Source organism: Pleurodeles waltl, chromosome 4_2, assembly GCF_031143425.1.
Source record: "Pleurodeles waltl isolate 20211129_DDA chromosome 4_2, aPleWal1.hap1.20221129, whole genome shotgun sequence".
In the NCBI taxonomy this organism is placed as follows: Eukaryota; Metazoa; Chordata; class Amphibia; order Caudata; family Salamandridae; genus Pleurodeles; species Pleurodeles waltl.
In genome coordinates, this window is record NC_090443.1 from 563700971 (window position 1) to 563717192 (window position 16222).

General features: G+C 41.9%; 1 protein-coding gene across 6 annotated transcripts in view; it reads right to left on the reverse strand.

Annotated features, from left to right (window-relative positions):
* NEK7 (NIMA related kinase 7) overlaps positions 1-16222 on the reverse strand; it is a 337523-nt gene that overhangs the window by 203428 nt on the left and 117873 nt on the right. For all 6 annotated transcript variants that reach the window (XM_069232115.1, XM_069232117.1, XM_069232114.1 and 3 more), the window contains 2 exons: positions 14653-14763; positions 2747-2855 (listed from right to left, as the gene is read on the reverse strand). In XM_069232115.1, the coding sequence (XP_069088216.1) occupies positions 2747-2855; positions 14653-14763 (220 nt within the window). The remainder of the gene's footprint in view (positions 1-2746; positions 2856-14652; positions 14764-16222) is intronic.

Consider the following 16222-nt stretch of genomic DNA (forward strand, 5'->3'; position numbering starts at 1 on the left):
TTTTGCACTGCCAATTAGACCTGGCAAGTGTACCCACTTCCCAGGCCCAAACCGTTGCTTTTATTGCATGTAAGACACACCCCTAAGGCAGGCCCTAGGTACTCTCATGGGCAGGGTGCAGTGTATTTAAAACGTGTCCTGATAGTGAAATACTGTCAAATTCGTTTTTCACTATTGCAAGGCCAAAATCTCCCATAGGTGAACATGGGGATTACCTTTAAATATCTTTTAAGTGCAGTTTCCCATTGGGGCAGAGAAAGATATGGAGTTTGGGGTTTCTGAACTCACAATTCAAAATACATATTTCGGTAAAGTTGGTTTTTAGATTGTCTGATTGAAAATTCCACTTTTAGAAAGGGGGCATTTCCTTGCTTAACCATTCTGTGCCTCTGCCTGGAAGCAGAATAAACATCTGGGTCAGACTGACAGTTGGGCTGTTTGTGAATTCACTCTAGGCATATCCCGATGAGTCTTCCTGGTCTATAGTAGGAAGGAGGATATGACACCTGCACTTGAAAGGGCTGTGCCTGCCCTCCCACAATACAGTCCCCAAACCCCTACAGTGTGTCTGGGGCAGGGCAAGAAAGAGGCAGGGTCTTGTGCACTACAAAGACGTTCCTTTGAATTTTGCCTACTTCAAAGGCAGAAAAGAGTATACGTATTGGACTGCTGAACCCACAATTTTTTAGAACACTTCTGGATCAAGGGCTCTCCTAGTGAGACTTGCCAAGTATCGCCACATCCAGTCCCTGGGCCCCTACTAGGAGAAGCTGGCGGAACCAGAGTGAAAATCCACACACTGGAGTCAAGCAGCAAAAAAAAAAAAAAATAATAATAATAATATTTGGGGCGGGGGAGGGGGTGAGACTACTAATCGATGCTGCGCCTGCACTGCGGCTGAAAAAAAAACAACAACAAAAAAACAACGCAACACTGGTGAAATAGACACATCGCCAGCTCAGCACCGATCCATCCCGGCAGTGTGTCTGGATTTTCCACGCATCATCCCTGGGTGTCAAAATATTCAACATCACCGCACAGACCAAAGGCTGCTTGCCTGGAAACCGACGCATCGCTTACCCGACTGAGAAAGAATTGACACACCCCCTCACTAGCAAGTAAGGAATCAACGCATCGTTTGCTTTTCCAATGCACGCTGGCCCATGTGGCTTTATTTTTTACACATACCAGGTACCTTGTGATAAAACGACGCATCCATTGATTTCTATGGATTAAGACTATTTTTTACTTTCAAAATTCAAATCTTTGCTTGTGTATGTTGGGTTTTTGTCATTTTGGTCTTGTTTGATTTAGATAAATATTGGCTATTTTACTAAACTGGTGTGGAGTCATTTTGTGGTGTTTCACTATGTTACTTTGTGTGTTTGTACAAATACTTTACACATTGCCTCTGAGATAAGCCCGGCTGCTTGTGCTAAGCTACCAAGGGGTGAGCAAGGTTATCTGAGTTATGCATCTTCCTTACCCTGACTAGAGTAAGGGTCTCTACTTGGACAGGGTGTAAACTGGCTACGAACTAGAGACCAAATTGTTAACAGCACCTCACTAGCAACATGTCTTTTTACACACATGGCATTGAACACTGAGTGGGTCACACTTTACTTCATAGGAACTTAATAGGTAATTAAAATACATGCAGCTAGTCCCACATTTGATTTACTTATACAATAGTATTGGGTTTTACTTTTACAGATGCATGCAAATGAGATTTCCTGTATAGTGAAAATCTGCACTGTAACATTGTAAAAAACTGATGTGGAGGAAAACAAAATAGAGGTGCATAATTTGGTCAAATAGAGAAACCAGGACTACAACACATTTCCATGGCCTTCAAAGTCTGTAGTCATCCTCTCTAATTTACCAAGGGTGGGTGCAAGGTGTCATGAAAACACTATATAAAAAATAAAATCCTTTCATGAACATATTCACTCAGATATCCTTCCGCTCATTCATTCACTGCTTGATCCATGCATTATCACACACCAGTTGACTCAGTCTTTTTAAACATGTTCACTTACATCCCAAAACTATTAGTCAATGTTTTACTAACACTTCATTACCAAGGGCAATAGTTTTTACCTTCTATTACTTAGCCTTTGAAAACAAAGGGAATCTAGTCTTTCGTACTTGGTATGATTACTTTCAAACTATAAACTATGCCAGACGGTTACGAGTCTTTTCAATGCATAAGCTTTTGCTTACCTGCAACTGATTACTTGAACCTACCGAAGCCAGCAGTGAGCCCATAAGTCACAAAGCCATCTTCGCGGCTCAGAGTGGCAGAGTAAAGCCTAGACTGTGGTCTGGGTGCACTACAAGGATAAATTGGTCGCAGACTCTGAAAATATGTATTGTTGTTTAGAGCCTCAATCACTTCTCTTTAAGAGTTTGTGTATTCTTAATACCATTAGATATTTGTATGTCCTGGTGTTACTGATGTGCAAAATATCTTGAATGGATGACAATAGACACACTGACACTTTCTAAAACCTCCTAGCACAGCATGGGCAGTAACCACGATAGACATGAAAGTAGTAATGTTTTGTTCCATTGTTACTGATAATCATCACGTCAGAGTAAAATACAAACACCATGAAAAGATCATCAACCTTATAATGTGTGGTATACATCTTCACACACACACACACACACACACACACACATACACTTGTATTCAGCAGGTTAGATCGCTATCCAAGATTCCTGATCTGCGAGTCTATACTACCTCTGTGCATGACACGCCTAGAATGCATATGTTCCAGGGCACTGCAGAGCTGAACAAAGTACTTCCAAACCGTCCTTTCAGGAATCAGTCTCTTCTGTTTCTTGAAATGCTTCAAAAGAAGAAAATATGAATATTTTCAATATTAATTTATAAATATGTATTCCACTATACACTACCCTACAAATTAAAACTCGTTGCAGGCACGTGTCATTAAAGTTGTAAAATGTTCAGCAATTTACACCAACTAGCTCGAAAAATATTTAATAGGATTTGGAGTTCCTATTCATAATTAAAGACCATGTGTAATGTTAATCAAAACAGGATTACTTCTATCTGGGTTCTCAAACCTTTACTATACTCAATCCCACTGTACGGAAACTAGCAGGAAAAAAAGTGACGCACTGGCAACTTCTAAAGGAAATTGACATTAGTTCTGCGTTGTAGCTAAAGTTCAGAATAAGAACCCCCGTTTCTCACTTTAGGTTTATTATACATACTAGAAGCCTTCACGTCTCTATGTGACTGTAGATCTAGGTATTCTGCATGTCTAATAGGTGCTTAGCTCTGTAAGAAAGGAGAGGGTTGGGGTCGGCCAAAAACATAAAAAGGGAGTATGTTCACTTGGAAAAGCCAGCACTCAGCATGCTCTTCTTGAAAATGTTGGCCTGACTGCAGCCCTTTTCCTGTCTCAGGAAACCGTAAGAGACGGCCTTCTAGATGATGTACTCTATCTACCTCTAGAACCCTTTGGGGTGTAAATGAAGATGAAGGCAGCAGCACCTGGGGTAGTCAGCTGAGCTTCAGCAAGGCTTTAAGTTTTTTTATAGCAAAAAGAAACTAACAGCATTCAGTTGCATATTGTGAATGCATCACAGCAGGGTCCGCCCAAGTCTGTGCCAGTGTTCTTCGGTCAGGTAAAAATGGGCTCCTACTTATGTTAGGTAGTAGTAGTACATATACTTTATTTCGATCCATTATCATAAAAGCAATTACACAAGAAAAAATACATCATACAATTCATTAACACACTCGTTAAAATTTCAAGATAAAACACAGGCATAATAAAAACTTAAAACAAAACATTGTCCACCCCTCAAGAATCAAATCTGGCATTGGTAGGTGGCGTCTGTCGACTCAGAGAGAGCCGCTGGCATCGCAGTCGCCATGATGACGTCAGGAGTAATACATAGACATCACCTCAGCCACGTAAGTTTCTTTTCACCACTTTCCACGCCAAAGTGCAGAGCCGCGAAGAACTTTGAAACTGGAATGCCAGGGCTAAGGTCCTGAATGGGGAAGCCGTGTCCCTAGAAATCAGTTCGCAAGCAGGGAGAATGGGTGGGTTGGTAAGGAATCTGCAACTAGAATACATCTCTACCGGATATATCGTTAAGGAAAGCAAGTAACTTGTACATCTGATAGAGAATTCTAGTTGCAGATTACTTACCTTAAAATAAATACCCAAGCTATGCCATCCTCGGAGGTGGACTGCGAACCAAGATCATACTAGAAAGTCCTGAAGGACCGAACGACCAAAGTAGCCGTCCCGACGGACCTGACTGTCCAGGCAGTAATGTTTAGTAAACGTGTGCAAGGATCCCCACGTAGCTGCCTGGCAGATATCCAGGACAGGAACTCTGCATGCTAACTCCGTGGAAGCAGCAGTTGCTCTGGTGGAATGAGCGTCCAAGCCCTCAGGGGGTTGCTTCTTTGCCAAAGCGTAGCACATCTTGATGCAAACAAGTACCCATCGAGAGATGGTACGTTTTTGCACTGCCTTCCGTTTCTTCGTACCCACATATCCAACAAAGACATGATCATCCACCCAGAAATCTTTAGTACAATTGAGATAGAACACCAATGCTCTTTTTGGATTCAGGCAGTGGAGACTCTCCTCCTCATGAGAAGGATGTGGAGGTGCATAAAAAGTAGGCAAGGTGATGAAGTGGCCTACATGAAAAGGTTAAACGACTGTCAAGGAAGGAAGCCTTCATGCGCAACACCACTTTGTCAGGGTGCACAAACAAAAATGGGGGCTTAGAAGAAAAAGCCTGAAGCTCACTCACTCTGCGAGCAGAAGTGATGGCAAGAAGAATAACAGGTTTGAAAGTAAGGAGAAGTAAGGGACAACTGTGCATCGGCTCAAAGGGAGTAAATATTAAGTAAGTAAATACAAGATTGAGGTCCCACTGAGGCATGATAAACTGAGTGGGAGGAAACAAATGGGTGAGACCCTTAAGGAATCGACTAACAATATGAGACTTAAAGAGTGAAGGCTGATCAGGCAACCTAAGAAAGGCTGAAACAGCCGATAAATAACCTTTAGGGGTGCCCAAAGCAGAGCCCTGCTGGGCTAAAGAGAGAATGAACAAAAGAAACTCAGAAAGATGAGCAGAAGCGGGAAGAGGGGGGGGGGGAGGGGGGGGGGGAAATCAACAGATTTGTTGGTACACCATGCCACTAATTTATGACAACAACAGGAGTATACTGTTTTGGTGGAGGGACGTCTGGCTGCCTAGATAACATCACAGACTTCAGGTGGAAGGTCAAAAGCTGTCAACTGCAGCCGTTCTATCTCCACGCATGAAGGCGGAGATTGGACAAGTTCGGGTGGAGAACCGTCCCCTGCTGCTGCGACAGAAGATCCTCCTGAAGGGGCAGTCTGAATGGAGGATCGGTGGACATGCTCAATAGCTCTCGATACCATACTCTCCGTGCCCAGTCCGAAGCCACCAAGTGTCTCCGAGCGAGTGCCGCCTTGGAAACGCACAAAACAGCTGACATTGCGCGTTCTCTGCAGAGGCGAACAGATCTAACCAAGGCTCTGACCACTACTGATAGAGACCTTGCGCCACCTCTGGATGGAGAAGCCATTCGTGATCGGCTATACATAGCTGGCTAAGTTCGTCTGCTTTGGCGTTCAGAGAGCCCGCTAGATCTTGGGGTTGACCGTTATGGGGACTGAACCCAGTATCTGGTAGAGATAGGCTCCTGACCCTAGGGGAGGATGAAACATGGTTCTATCCCAATATGAAGAGATGCCTCATCCTGTAGTTTGGTCTCACCCCAGATCAGTATAGGATGACCAGAAGGTCAATACCCAGACTTGGGTTGACTTTGTAGACACCACAGTTAAGGCACTAGAGAGCTGAATACAGGATAACAGAATACTTATGAGGAGCTATAAAATTTGATCATGAAGGAGAACATCCTGAATCATTGTATCTCAGAGAAGTTACACCACTATCTAGTGGACTCTAAGCTATGTAGTCCCTCAGACCTGGGAGAGACAGCGGACGAGTGGTTGAGAACCAGAGTATTTACCAAGTCCCAGGAGGGAAATTCTAAGAAGGGGGAGGGGTCCAGGACAACAAAAACTTAAGGAGGGGAGTAGTAAGCCACCATAGAAACCCTCCGTACCCCAGAACCCTAAAAAGGAGGAATGTAGAACCCACTTCCACTCTGACCAGCCGAGGCAGACAGACTCAGGGTTAAAAGAAGATCATGGATAACAGGGAAGGCCTGCTTTGACTGTCTGCAGACCGGTTACTTCAGAGGTGATGCATCCTTTCCCAAGAAGGTGGTTAGCAATGTGGGCTGTCCAGTGTAGCCATAGTGGAGGACTCCTCTGATGATGTCATCTTTGCACTGCGCTGAGAGATGGGTCAAGACTGTAAACTGATGATCCGTTGAGAGTAGGCACTTTCACTCCCTTCAGGTGAATGGGATCCCTACAACTGGTCTGAGAGACAAGTGCCAGTCATACCATAGTGAGTGACGGGCTGGTGTGCCCAGGCATGTATGTCCCAGGAGGGTAAGAGTAGCCCCAGGTTAAGTCACAACCAAATCTGTGACCATAATGCCCTGGAGAGGAAGGGCACCCTTGGCTGGTATAAGATTGTGGTCAGTGCTGACCTCCCATTAAAATGTATTCTGGACAATGACCTCCCAGAGGTTGGTCTGATCACAGATGGGGCGGTCAGCCAGCGCACCCCTCCCCCCAACCATGGAGAGCCAGTCCCTACGGTTAGGAGACAGGGGTCCCCAAGGAAGGAGAAAAAGAAGAGGAAACTCGCAGAAGAAGAGGAGAAAGACACCCCTAAAGTGAGGATTAATGTTAAAATGGGTCCAGTTATTGCTGAGATGGGTCAACTGCCATTGGGGGGGGGGGAATGGCCCTGATAGGTGGATGTAAGGCAGAGTAGTCCTGCAATAGTGCAGCCGGTTTGCCTTGCTTCTGGAACTCCAGGAGTAGACTCCTTGTAAGATACAGGTATAAAGGAGCTGGCCAAAGTCCCTTGCATCAAGTCCTGCAATAAGAGCCCAGCTGACCAGCATCCAGTGGCCATTTGCAGGTTCTGACCAGGTGCATTCTGGAACTTGTAGTCCCACTGTCCAAAGAGCAACTCAGAGCTTCGGGAACCCTGGATCAAGTTTGTGAACACTTCAATGACGGAAAAAGGACCACTGGAGAAACAGTCAGAGGTTTGGAGCAATTGTACAAATCTCCATAAATTGAAAGGATGCACTGTGGGAGTTGTAGTCCCAGACCCTAAAAGGCAAACCAGAGTCTCTAAACCCTTTGCTGGTGCTGCGGACCACTTTCTTGAATCAAGAAACACTTCTGACAGTAAGAGTAACAGTGTTACATTGTAGGTGGCCTAAACTTTGGACTTTGTCCCTGTCCAGTGCAACCTTTTTTTTTTTAACTCTTTGAGTGCTATTTGCTTCTAAGTGCTAGTTTTACTTTTAATCTTTAAAAATTAATATCTCTGGTTCCCTGCATTGGAATTTTGTCATTGTTGTGTCATTTTGAAGATAACAATAATTCCCATTTGTATAAACTGATGTCACATTTTTATTGTGTGTTTTGTTTTACTTGTTTATTGTTTTGTTGTTGTTAAATGCTTTACACATCTGTCTCCGAGGTTAAGCCTAACTGCTCTTGGGGTATGCTACTAAGGGCTGAGCAAGGATTAATTCACTGAGATCTTGACTTGACCTTGGGTTTGTGGCCTATTGCTAAGTGTAGGTACCTACCTGCCCTTATCAATAATCCACTTTCCAACAGAAACAGCTTTGAAGAAACAGTTTTTCAGTTCAGATGTTTATTTTGAGAGCATTCAAGACTCCCAGCATCATCCTACAAGGTTTTCATTTCTGAACTATTGTTGTGCGCTACAGTTGACTGTCCTACAGATATTGAAGCTAGTTACCCGAGTAAAATTTATTAAGAGTGCAGAGGTCTTAACTTGATTTTGGAATCCACCAGGAGCTAACCTAGCTGCTTTAGAGTTGGGTTTGTATGGTAACATCTCATCGTTATCAGGCACAGTCTGACCACCGTTTTTTTCCAAGCAACTGCAGCATATCGGCAAGTTTCTTGTAAAGTCAGTGATTACTATGTTTTGCTTCCTCTAAACCCCCACAGGCATTTAAAATGACTTGACATGTGGAGAAGTTATTGCCATGGGTAAGTGCCTAGTGTTAGGTATTTCGAAGAGAAGCTTAGCGTACATTTCCAGCAGAATTTGATTGCAACAAAGTTGCAAAAAACGTGTATTGGTAGGCTTGTGGTGGTATTAACCTGCCTGAGGGTCCGAAGTTGCAAAATGCATAAAGTGTTAAATAAGATAATTGTGATTTACTGCGTGGAATATGTAAACAAGCCTACTTTCGCAATATGCTTGCAATCAAAGACACTCATGATTTCTTTTCTTTTTTTTATTTAATTCATTTTTCTAGATTTGAAAGAAACTGACACCCAATGCTAATGAAGAGAGCAGGGCTTGAACAAGAAGTGTATAATTCATAGACATGAGAAAGGAGTCCACATATCCTGCATACAGTGGACCGGCATTTTAATTTACTTCCTGTGCTGCTGCAATTTCAGCGATGCAGTGGGCTATTGTACTATTTTATTGTTCGTCCCCTCATAAATGCTATAGGAATGTAACGGGAATGGCTAGATTGGTGAGTCTGTGTGTAGGAGTGGTTTAACTGTTCACTATGTTGACCAATGAGCGACTTTGTGAAAACTGAGTCTTCGATACAGCGAGGTTATGATAAAGCTGAACACACAGCACCACCTGGCTGGGTTACCGGCGTACTAGAATGATTTCTTGGTTATGTAATCCATCATTACAATTTGATTTTGTACAAACTTTTGAGTGAAGAATGTGAGCTGTGTACACAGTGGACAGGTGTGGGCATCAGGCGCACGGTGGATCAGTGTGTGAATATACTGTTTGTCCCCAAATGAATACCATGATAATGGTAGGAGAAGAAGGAGCTGATTGGTGGGTTTATGTGTAGGAGTGGTTTGATTGGTCACTTATCGGACCAATGAGTGATGGGGTGAGACCAGACTGAATCTGTTCATTATGACATAGTGAGGAAGCAGAACCTATATAAAACACTGGCCGGGTAATTAGCACACCAGAGTTATATCATTGGTCATGCAATTGAGTATCAAAGAAACACTTTGTACATATGAAGGCATGAGAAAGGTGTGGTTTACATATAGTGGACCGGTGTGGGACAGCAGTATTTGTGCACTTAGTACATGTGGTGTTTTAGTGTTTTTAATTGGAAATGGAACTGACCAAGACGGAGAGGGTTTAGAGATAGACAAAAGAAGACTCAGCCATAGCTATAGCTGTAAGTTGACGAGGGACATTGGAGATGATAGGGCAAACTCAAACTTGGAGGAGTACGAATGGCTGGACACTCATCCACTGATATGTTATGGAGAAAAATGAAAATCGTGAGTAGCATGATATGTGATGATAGGTAGGTGACCTGTTGAAAGGTAATCAGTAAGAATGATACATTAAGTAACTCTTGGTGATTGGTGGAATTTCAATTCCTGTGTGTGTGATTGGATAATGTTTAGACAAAAATAAGGGTAACGATTAAGGTGATTTATTCTTGCAATGGAGAAAGGAAGGTATGCGTGAAGATGGAGTAGTTGTGACTGGGAGGACTGCGGAGGGTTCGTTGTAAACGGGAATACTCTGGAACAAATTGGTGTTTTTTGGATTTGGTTGCTTGATTTTTAAGGTTTAGAGTGGTGCATGTGGTAGAGAGACATGATTGGTGGCTAATTAGTAAATAATTAAGAGAAAGAAAAGGTTATACAAGTGGATGGTGGAATGGTATGAATGTATGTGATGTGAGGAGATAAGAAGCATGATAATAAGTGAGACACATGAGATTTTCTACACTTGATAACTTGAGATGGACTTGGATAAATGAGAAATCTGATCTTGGGAATGGTGTAAATCATGTATTCTCCCCTCCTTCTAGGATGCCTTACTTGCAACTATTAATTGCATGATGGTGGTGACAGGTTCCTCCACATCTGAGTAGAAGGTAGTCTGTGCTGAATAACAGAATTAGCAATATACTGTTCTCTTTTGTAAGCATTGTGTACTTTTGTGAGTCTAGCTGGTATATACTGCACTGGGCACTGCTAGAGAATCAATATAGGGAGCACTAAATGATCCATTATTGAATTATGCACCAATGTTTTTGGGATGGAATATGGTAACAGGAATGCTTGGGGCATGTTTTGATTATGAGAATACAAACAGGATTCAGTCTGTAAATAAAGTATATGCTGTCGGTCTTGAAGTCCTGATGGTTTGTAAGCTTTGTCTTAAAAGTAAATGTAGGGTGGGTTTGGGAGTCGTGAGGATTGTACTTTGTTTTGTGTGTTTTACAAGTTGGCTGTGTATATATTTGTTTTCTCAAGACTCTACATTACGTCTCCCATGTAACTATGAACTGAATGAAGAACTTGTCATCTTGATGAAATGAATGAGATCCTATGTTCACTGCTATACTATTTAATCATCCAGGTGCCCCATTGTTATTTGACAGCACTTTCTTCTCTAAAGAGATTGTTCTGTAGGATATCTGCTATTTCATAAAGACTTTTGAAAAACTTTTTAGATACAGTGATTTACTTTGTCATTCACAGTAAGCGTGGTTGCCTTGTTCAGAAAAATCAAATATTGGTATTCGTAAGTGATTCACACATGCCTGTGTCATGCTGTCTGCAGTTTGCATGCAATTCTGTAGAGCTGACATGCTTGTATCCATCCATCACTGAGAGTTAGATGTGGGCTCAGTGGTCTTTCGGTTAACAAAAATGTTCTGCAGGCTCATGATCAGGAGAAAAATATAATAAAAAATAGGCCACTTTCTGGTGTATGTAAATCATTAAGTCAGGACAATGCTCCAATCTTACTATATTTGGTAGGGTTGTGTTGGTAAACATGGCGGCTACTCCTGCAATGCATTTGCATCATTCAAGGAAGTACAAAGACATATGGGCAGATGAAAAGTAAACTTACCATCTTCACATTATCATATAGGAGGAATGGTCTAGGTGTACAAGATATGGAATACTAACACGTGGCCTCCTAGCTTAATAGCAAGCACAGTGGCTGGCAGACTGTGGGAAGAAAGTGAAGGTTGGTGATGAACAACCATGGAATGTGGGTGTCAGTTTGAGGCTCCGAGAGAGACAAGCTCATGAAATACCCACTTGGTCTCCCTCATGCCTCAGTTCTGGGGATAGGCATCCAGAAGGCTAGTGGATAAAGTGTCTTGCTCCACAGTCCCTACTCGTGGGACAGAGAGAGTTCAATAAATTGTACTCTGAAGCTCAAGTGCTAGAACAGACTCCTTCTATACTTTTGATAAAGCCAGGACACAAAGGTAGTACACATAGGCAATTTCTCACTTTAAGCTACACTTTTCAAGTAGTCAGGATAAGTGCAAGACATTTCCAATTAGGTCACCAGAATCTAGGCTCATTTGAAAAGTCGGTCTCTCGTCTGGAGGGAGTCTGGGGGGTTTGTCATGGTCACCAGTTATCCTCCCTCTAAAGAACTTTATGTGAGAAGTGCCCATGTTCAGAGTTGTGTATTAAGTCTAAGCAGAGAGGGACTGCGAGATATACTTTTCGGATCTTGGATGGAGTAGGATATTAGACTATGATACATGGAATTCAGTAATCTCTGAGAAAACGCTAGTATGATGAACAAAGAGAACATTTTTATTTTTATCTCCGTAGCTAGTTAAAGAAAAGCTAGAATCGTTCTGCATGTTTCTACACATTCTTTCTTAGCTACTGCAACTTTTTTTTAAATATCTATTGAACTGTTTCTAATATCTGTTTGCAACAGGTTTTTGATGGGTTTAATTTTGCACTAGAGGTGTTATTGTTCTTCCTTGTGTTTGCAAACATTCTTGCTCTTTCATATGAAAGAACTACGCACTAAGATTATAAGCAGTTTTTGGGAAAGGTGATGGTGTGCCCATATATTATATGGGATTGAGTAGCCCCTGGCATACATGATAATTCTATTACAAGTCACCTCGAAGTTCCATGACATTATAGAGAAATTTGGCCTTCGGCCTCATTCCTCTGTATGGTTATGAGTTGCAACATTCTTATAATGTACAGCAGGGGGTACTTTATCCATGTATACAACAAAGAAATAATATCCGATTGTGGCTTACGCACGTTATTTTTCAAAATCCGGTCTCACACGGTTTGGTCCCTCATAGCAAGGAAAGTGTCTGAGATGTGGAGTGAATCAAGCAATTTCATGATTTGGACATACAGGGTGCGTAGAGTAAATTTTTCACTGAATCACAATACCACTAAAGAGAGTGGCAGAGAAGACAAATGCCTAAGCCCCTCGCAACGTATTTGGGGTCTACACCCAAAATGTAGAAAGTATAGTATGTGCTACAGTTTGCAGGAATTGGACTGGAATCTGATGAAAAGAAGCATCACAATCCCATGGATGCACACCAATGGCCTAGTGTTTGTGCAGTTCTACAAAGATTAGGATGAGTGATTAGTCACAAAGGAGATCTGCATTGCTGCCATTAGGAAAGACCAGAGTTTGACAACGATTTGCATGATTATTAGGAAATTTTAAGAAATAAGGGAGTCCTTCTGAGGCCCAATATTCTTGTCAATTCTCTATCCAATGGGCACTGAATTATTTATTACTCTGCACAAGCTGTGCTTGTGAATTTCTCCCATTGCATCCCAATGTTTGTGTGACGTTTGTAAGGATTTTGCATATACTACTGAACACTTGGGTTCTGGAGGTCACAGTACTTTTCTCTTTTGTTCTTGACAATAACCATTAAAAAAATGTCATGAAGCATGAATGATGTTAGTACATCAAATAGTTAGATTTTTTTTTAAGCTGATGGGGAGTCAAGTTTAAGAGTCTAGGTAAAAAATTCCTTTTGAGACAAGTTTGGATCGGAGGAGATGGTGGTGTCAATGTCTCTTCAGATCGCATGGTATTGTCAGCTGAGCCGGTAGCAGAAAAACAGCATGTGTTCCACGATGGCACTCTCCTGGGAACGCCTGCATGAGCAGTCATATGAAAGGCTGGTTTTGCAAAGTTTATCAGGACACTATAACGTCCTCTGTACGATGAAGTAGATTAACTACATGTTTAAGGTGGATTTGGACACCTGGTGGCTCATTCTCAACACTTTGCATTCCACTAAGAGCAGTTGATGAACATCATTTATAATTCTATAAGTTATATTTCACCATGTTGCAGAAGGATATTCATGTCACCATCGAATGTGGTTTCATACATTGCTGCACAGAATCTGCTGCAGCACGAGGACTTCCTCAAATAGGATGATCTTTTATGGATGTTAATCCTTGCTCTTCCTTTCTATTCTGTGAAATCTGATAAGAGGGGCAAAAGCAGAGCTTTTCTGTAGATTCTGAAAGTCCTGTTTCCGGAGAATTTGTTTGCCCCTTGTTTGTGTCGTATTTCAACTGGGTAGCCAATGGGACTACATTTGAAATATATGGTGTTTAATATCATGCTGCGAGAGGGAACTTAAGGACTGAGGCCACATTGTGTTGGGGGGGGGGAAATAGTATAGAGGAGTTAGAAATGACAAGGTTAAACATCATAGTATGGCTTAAGAAAGCTACAGGCTTGGAAGGTGGGGTCTGAACTGTCTTTTGGTGGTTGCTTTTTCAGTTGTTTTACTGACAGGTCTCCAGCTCTTGCAAAGAGAGCAAAGCAATAATTCTTTGAGACTTTGATTCAAAGATATTGACTCTGTCTCGATAGCCAACTTTTCGTCTTATACAGGTATTTAAAAACAAATCTAATGTTGTTGAATCTTAAGCTGGGTTTCTTCAACAGAAATAAATTTCTTCTTGCAATCACAGCTTTGCTTTGTTGTAAAGAATAGCTGCTGTCAACCCTGCTGTCAACCCTTGTTGATCTTTTTCTTGGCTACTTCTCAGATCATGATGGCTCGTGTAAATACCACGAAATGCATTAATGCTCCTTGGTTTCGAGTTATTGGCAGAGACCGTCCTTGAGGATCTAGTCAATGGGCTTGTTGAATATTCATTTAGAGGTTCATCTACTGGGAAGTACTGAATTAGCTTGCAGGTGAAAGTAGTTGCCAGTTTCCAAAATGGCACCTTGCCTGATTTAATAAAGGTGCTCAATCGACAAGTGTGGAGTTATTACTCAAGCTGAGTTTGGCTTGGCACAGTGATGACTACGTAAATTTAATATAGCACTGGATCACACTGGGTTTTGCATGCACATGTATTGATAATCAGAATCTCTCCTTTTTGGCAGTGTAGTCCCGGAACAGCTAATTGTTGCTACAGGTGAACACTGTGGTGCACTTTTTAACCACTTTGGTCAACATAGTACACTGTGGTCACAGCGGTGGATTAGCGCAAAGCAGCTGTTATTGTGTTGACTTCTCCCCCCTCTGCGCTGGCACAGCTTGTGTCAGCTAGTAGTTAACATTCATAAAATGTGCAACATTTCATAGTACTGTCTTAAGATGATCAAAGTTAATCCACTGTGCCTCACCTTTATCATTCTGGAGAGATCACCAGCATCTGCAAGCTCCAAGACTATGTTGAGTTCATTGTCTTCAATGAAGGAAGCATAATATTTAATTACGTTTGGATGGTTCAGTTGCTAGAAGAAAATAAAATACACCAGCTTCATCTACATGCCTTGAAGTACAAGAAATTGGAATACATCGTATACAATATCGAAGTTTCCTTTCACCAAGGAATGCTAGAATTAATAGACAATTACTGGCAAAGGTAAAAATTAGAAGGTATGCCAGTATTTCTGGTACATCTGTTCATTCAACACAGATTCTTTCACATCCTTTTCTAATATTCTTCTCTTCATTAGTGATGGAACATGTGCCACAAACCTTGACTCACCACCCTCTGCCACACAGGCTATAGCTCTCAAAGGAAGACTGTGCAAGTGTTTCCTTTTCTTTCTGGCTACATCAGCACGATACATATGAAGACAAAGGATGGAGCCAATTTGGGAAAAGTTGAATAAAGGGGTGGTGGGAGAGCTCCACAACGTAACAAGCACTGACCAAATCAAATCAAAAGGCCGCTCCGCCTCAAAATATACTGGCAATACAAAGAAGTATCATGTCGGTAATACAACTAAAACAATAAAGATCAGGGAAAAGTAAACCACACAGTCAGAGTTTTTTTTTTGTTTTGTTTTCTCTCTCTCTCCCTCTCTGTCTTTCCTATTCTGTAGTGTGTTTGAAGCAGTGACAAAGATGGAGATACAAGGTTAGGGGTCAATAGGCAGAGGTATGGAGGGCGGGACTGAGGAAGGCAAAAGTAATGCAGATATGAGAGGCATAGCCCCACGCACAACAGGTGGGAGAGTGTTAGTGGGTAAAAGCCAAAAAGGACAGAGAGAGGGTAAGCAGAAGAAATAAAATGTCCGCAATACTAATAAAATAACAAAGTCAGAAAAATAAAATGAACATGCCTAGACTGAAAATAAGCTTTCTCTGCCACTGTGAAACATGTTTGAAGTAGAAGAGGGAGTGGGATGGAAATAGATGGCCTGCAAAGAGATTCAGGATTATGGAGTTTTACCTCTAAAAGAAAAACAATAGGGCACCCCTTAAAGCGTGAGAAGTGGAAGAGCAAATCAGTGGGGGGAAAAAAGCAGCACTTTGGCCAGGCACCACTAGAGGTGCAAACACACAAAGGGGAAATATAACTAGGACTGGCTACCCACACAAAAGCACAGAAATACAAATGACGACAAAGCCAACCGATTGCTAGCAATCGGCTGCATCTAAGTCCCCTTTAAGCTTGGGACAGTGCATGTGCTGTCTCAGATGAAAACTAAAATCAGATCTGCAATGGTTAGTACCTGTTCTAAAATATCAAGACTAAGCTACAGACCACAGGGGAAGGGTGAGGTGGTTGGGAAACATCTCTTTATTTGGTTTTGACATATAACTGTACAACACAGTGCTTTAGACCCAGAGAATGACAGTATAAGCATAACAATTGAGGGTACCAACAACGAAATAGAGTCGCAAAAACAACATATAGCAAATTCATCATATGACAAGGATGTCCGCTTGTCGCTAACAATG